Source organism: Peromyscus eremicus, chromosome 5 (assembly GCF_949786415.1).
Source record: "Peromyscus eremicus chromosome 5, PerEre_H2_v1, whole genome shotgun sequence".
NCBI classification, from domain to species: Eukaryota; Metazoa; Chordata; class Mammalia; order Rodentia; family Cricetidae; genus Peromyscus; species Peromyscus eremicus.
This window is the reverse complement of record NC_081420.1, coordinates 103,064,445-103,068,620: the sequence shown is the minus strand read 5'-3', so window position 1 is coordinate 103,068,620 and position 4,176 is coordinate 103,064,445. Positions and strand designations below refer to the sequence as shown.

General features: G+C 52.3%; 1 protein-coding gene across 1 annotated transcript; it reads right to left on the bottom strand.

Annotated features, from left to right (window-relative positions):
- On the bottom strand, positions 1-1,786 carry Tradd (TNFRSF1A associated via death domain). Its single transcript, XM_059262588.1, has 4 exons — positions 1,597-1,786; positions 731-1,008; positions 458-650; positions 1-313 (listed from the first exon to the last, which is right to left on the bottom strand). Exons 1-4 carry the CDS (start codon positions 1,745-1,747, stop codon positions 3-5), a joined length of 933 nt encoding a protein of 310 aa, XP_059118571.1. The 5' UTR covers positions 1,748-1,786; the 3' UTR covers positions 1-2.
- Between the last annotated feature and the right edge of the window lie 2,390 nt (positions 1,787-4,176).

The window sequence follows — 4,176 nt, the reverse complement described above, 5'->3', positions numbered from 1 at the left end:
ACCTAGGCCAGGCCGCCATCCGGCTCCGCCTGGCCTAGCAGATCCTCTGCGAGACTGGTGAGCTCGTTCTCCTCCAGCGCCTCCACCAGGCGCTGCAGCGTGGCACGGCGGCCCTCGGCTTGCATGAAGCGGCGCAGAAGCTGGAAGGCCTGCTCATATAGCCCGTCTCGCTCATACTCATAGGCCAGCGAGTCGAGAGCAGGATCCCTCAGGGCTCGACAGCTACGCTGCAGCGAGCGCCCCACCCTGCGCCATTTGAGGCCCACTGAGCGAGCGAACGTCTGCTGGTCTTGCAGAGTCAGTGGCCGGTTCACTGCCGAGAAAATGAGGAGACGTGGGTGAGCACCGGTTTCCCTAGAGCCAGCACCCTCCCGCGCCTGCTTGCGGATCCCTGGGCCCAGCCATGCTCCAGCCCCGATCAACCTATTGGTGACCCGCTTCTGCTGGTGAACCTCACCTATGGGCTGACCATGGAACAGAAAAGTTTGGCAGGCCGCCGGCAGTGGCTTATCCTTGGCCGGAGAGGGAACCAGGGACTTAGAAGCGGCTGAGTCAACCTGTATGGTTCCACCCTGGCCAGTGCAGTCGCACGTCAGCTTGCCCAGCTCCTTCTCCAGTTCCGCGAGTTCCTCGTCCCGGAGCCGGTCCGGCTGCGCAAAAGGGTGCACAGTAAGTGCTGCTTTGGGCCGCAAATCCCCGCCCATCCCATCCTAACTCCAGATGGTAGCACCTTCTGGGCTAAGATGTAATTCAAACAGCGCTCCTCGTCGGTCAGCCAAGTGTCCAGCTGCTCTGCGCCAGCATGCAACTCCAATTGCAGCCGCACGGCTTCCAGGGCAAGTGCGGAGGCCATGCACCTCTGCAGCGCGGCGCGCAGCGCCCCCTCGCGGTAGGCTTGAAGGAACCGGCCGCACAACAGGCGCCCGCAGAAACGCAATTGCACGATGAGCTGCGGGTCGCTGCAATGGATCTTGAGTATCTGCAGTACGTCAGGGCCGTCCGCACTCTCTGCAGAGGCGGGCAGTCAGGCCATTTGCTGTCCCCAAACAGGACTTCTCTCCAAGCAGCCAGAGCAGGAGGCTAAACCTATAGTCAGACCATTCTCCCGACCCCAACCAGCTACAGCTTCCTGTGGTCTCTGCCCTGAGAAGGGGAAGGGGAACAGAAAGGATAGGTACTGGGGAAGGATTGGGCAAAGAGTATTGCAGGGAGAGGGGAAAAGGAGACAGAAAAGTGCAATTAGTAGCAAAGAGTGAATGGGTTGCTCACAAGTGGGAATGGATGTACAGCAAGGTGACATTAGAAAAGAAACATGTATAGCTAGATAGACACAGACAAGCGCACAAATGTCTACACTCAAGGACATATGAGCAGTAAGCAAAGGTTGCGGACCTCACACAGCCGGGCGGAGGGGTGGGGGGAGCCAGCGGCGGGGTCCTCCCTCTCTCCTCATACCTTTTCCAACCCCATACCAAAATAACCTTTTTCTTCAAGGTGTCTGAGCCGAAACCCACAGAGGCAAAGACGTGGGGCCCCAAACCCAGTCCCACTCACAACGTCCCACAGTGTTTGTCCTCCGCCTGTCCAGCCACACACCTGACAGTGCAGTCTGCAGGGCCTGGTATATGGCCACCTTCTTCTGGGGATCTGTGTAGGCTTCCGACAGGACCACCTTGTCCATCGAAGACTCCAAAAACAGGTATGCGCTGCCTACCCACTCTTCATGCCCATTCTGCCCAGCTGCCATCTCGCCTCCTAGAAATGCAAACAATTTGTCTCCAGACTTGGAAACAAATATCCAGTCTCACGTGGCCTAGCTGGCCTTCCACAGAAGTCCCAACTCTTGGCTCTGCCCACAGTCTGGCCCAGTCCGACCCAGACTTGAACCCGGGATTGTCCCTCCACCACTTTTGACAAGAAGTCTAGGGTCGCCGGGCGGTGGTGGCGCAAGCCTTTAATCCCAGCACTCGGGAGGCAGAGCCAGGCGGATCTCTGTGAGTTCGAGGCCAGCCTGGTCTCCAAAGCGAGTTCCAGGAAAGGCGCAAAGCTACACAGAGAAACCCTGTCTCGAAAAAAACAAAAAAAAAAAAAAAGAAGTCTAGGGTCACAGTAGCAGAATAACGGAAGTGGGCCCTGCAGTGGGCCCCAGGCCAGTATGTCCCTCTTACCAAGGCTGACAAAAGACATCTTCCTTCTGGATCGTGCCCATGCTTCAAGATCAACCAGGTTCATGTCTTAGCTTTGCCTTCAGCTTAACAGTAAGTTCCCAAAACCCTTTCAGATGCAAAGTACCACTATGTTCCCACTATACCTGGCTTCACTTAATTTTCACTGCCTAGATCCAAGTTTGGATGTGAAAAGCAAGGCTGACCAGTCTACACATCCCACTCACCATTCATCAGAAGCCAGTCAAGACTCAATATAGGGCTCAAACTAGACTAAAGAAACTCAACTCTGCCAGGCGGTGGAGGTGCACACCTTTAGTCCCAGCACTCCAGAGGCAGAGCCAGGCGGATCTCTGTGAGTTCGAGGCCAGTCTGGGCTACAGAGTGAGATCCAGGACAGGCAACAAAGCTACACAGAGAAACCCTGTCTCAAAAAAACCAGGAAAAGAAAAAGAAAGAAACTTAACTCTGCATCCCTGAGTGGATCACTAAGGAAGTGGCATTAATTTCCCTACCCTTGGGGATGAATTGGAGGGAAGGAGGAATAGGTCTCTTTGGCTACTGTTTAGAAAGAACCTATCTGAGGGAAGGAGAGAGCCTACATGGAAAGAAACATGGCCAAACGATGAGAACATACCCTTTTTTTTCTTTTCCTTTTTCTTTCTTTTTTATTTTTATTTTCTTTTCTTTTGAGACAGGGTCCCTCTGAGTAGCCCTGCCTGGTCTGGAACTCACCATGCACATGAGATTGACCTCCACCTCATAGAGATCTGCCTGCCTCTGCCTCCCAAGTGCTGGAATTAAAAGTGTGCGCCACCATGTCTGGCAGGACACACACTCTTATTTTTTTATTGTTTTGCCTGCTTGTATGCCTGCATGCACATCTGGTGCTCATAAAGACCAGAAAAGGGTACCAATTTCCTGGGATGGATGGTTGTGAGCCATTGTGTGGGTGCTGGGCATCTAACTGGGTCCTCTGGAAGAGCAGCCAGTGCTCTTAACTGTTGAGCTATATATTGCATCTCAGAACATACAAGGTTTTGGGTTTTTTGTTTTGTTTTGTTTTGTTTTGTTTTGTTTTTTTTTTTTTGGTTTTTCGAGACAGGGTTTCTCTGTGTAGCTTTGCGCCTTTCCTGGATCTCGCTCTGTATACCAGGCTAGCCTCTAACTCACAGAGATCCGCCTGGCTCTGCCTCCCAAGTACTGGGATTAAAGGCATGCACCACCACCGCCCGGCAAGGTTTTTTTTTTTAAGATTTTTTTTTCCTCTTTTTTTTTTAGCTGAGGATCAAACCCAAGGCCTTGCACTGGCTAGGCAAGCGCTCTACCACTGAGCTAAATCCCCAGCCCCAAGATTTATTTATTTTTTATGTGCATTGGTGTTTTGCCTTCCTGCATGTCTGTGTGAGGGTGTCAGGTCCCCTGGAACTGGAGTTACAATCAGTTGCGAGATGCCATGTGGGTGCTGGGAATTGAACAGGGTCCTCACAGTGCTCTTAACCCCTGAGCCATCTCTCCAGCCTCCAGGACATACACTCTTGTTTTTGTTTTGTTTTGTTTGTTTTTCAAGACAGGGTTTCTCTGTATAGCCCTAGCTGTCCTGGATCTCACTCTGTAGACCAGGCTGACCTCAACTCACGGAGATCTGCCTGCCTCTGCCTCCTGAGTGCTGCGTTTAAAGACGTGTGCTACCACCACCTGGCAGATCATACACTCTTAACCATAGATCCACATCCTGACTGCTCAGTTATGTAAGCTAAATCATTCTACTTTGTTATAAGTCCCTTGTTTTCTTCAGGTGTTCCTAAACAGATTCCCTAATTGTCAAGAGAGACAGAGCCCCTCGGTGCTATGATATCTTCCATTCATCACCTGTCAGAATCCTGCTTCTAAACCTCTAATGAGGGTCAAGGTTAAGAAAGCCCCTGAGAGCCAGGAGGATCTCTGTGAGTTCGAGGCCAGCCTGGTCTACAGAGTGAGATCCAGGACAGGCACCAAAACTACACTGAGA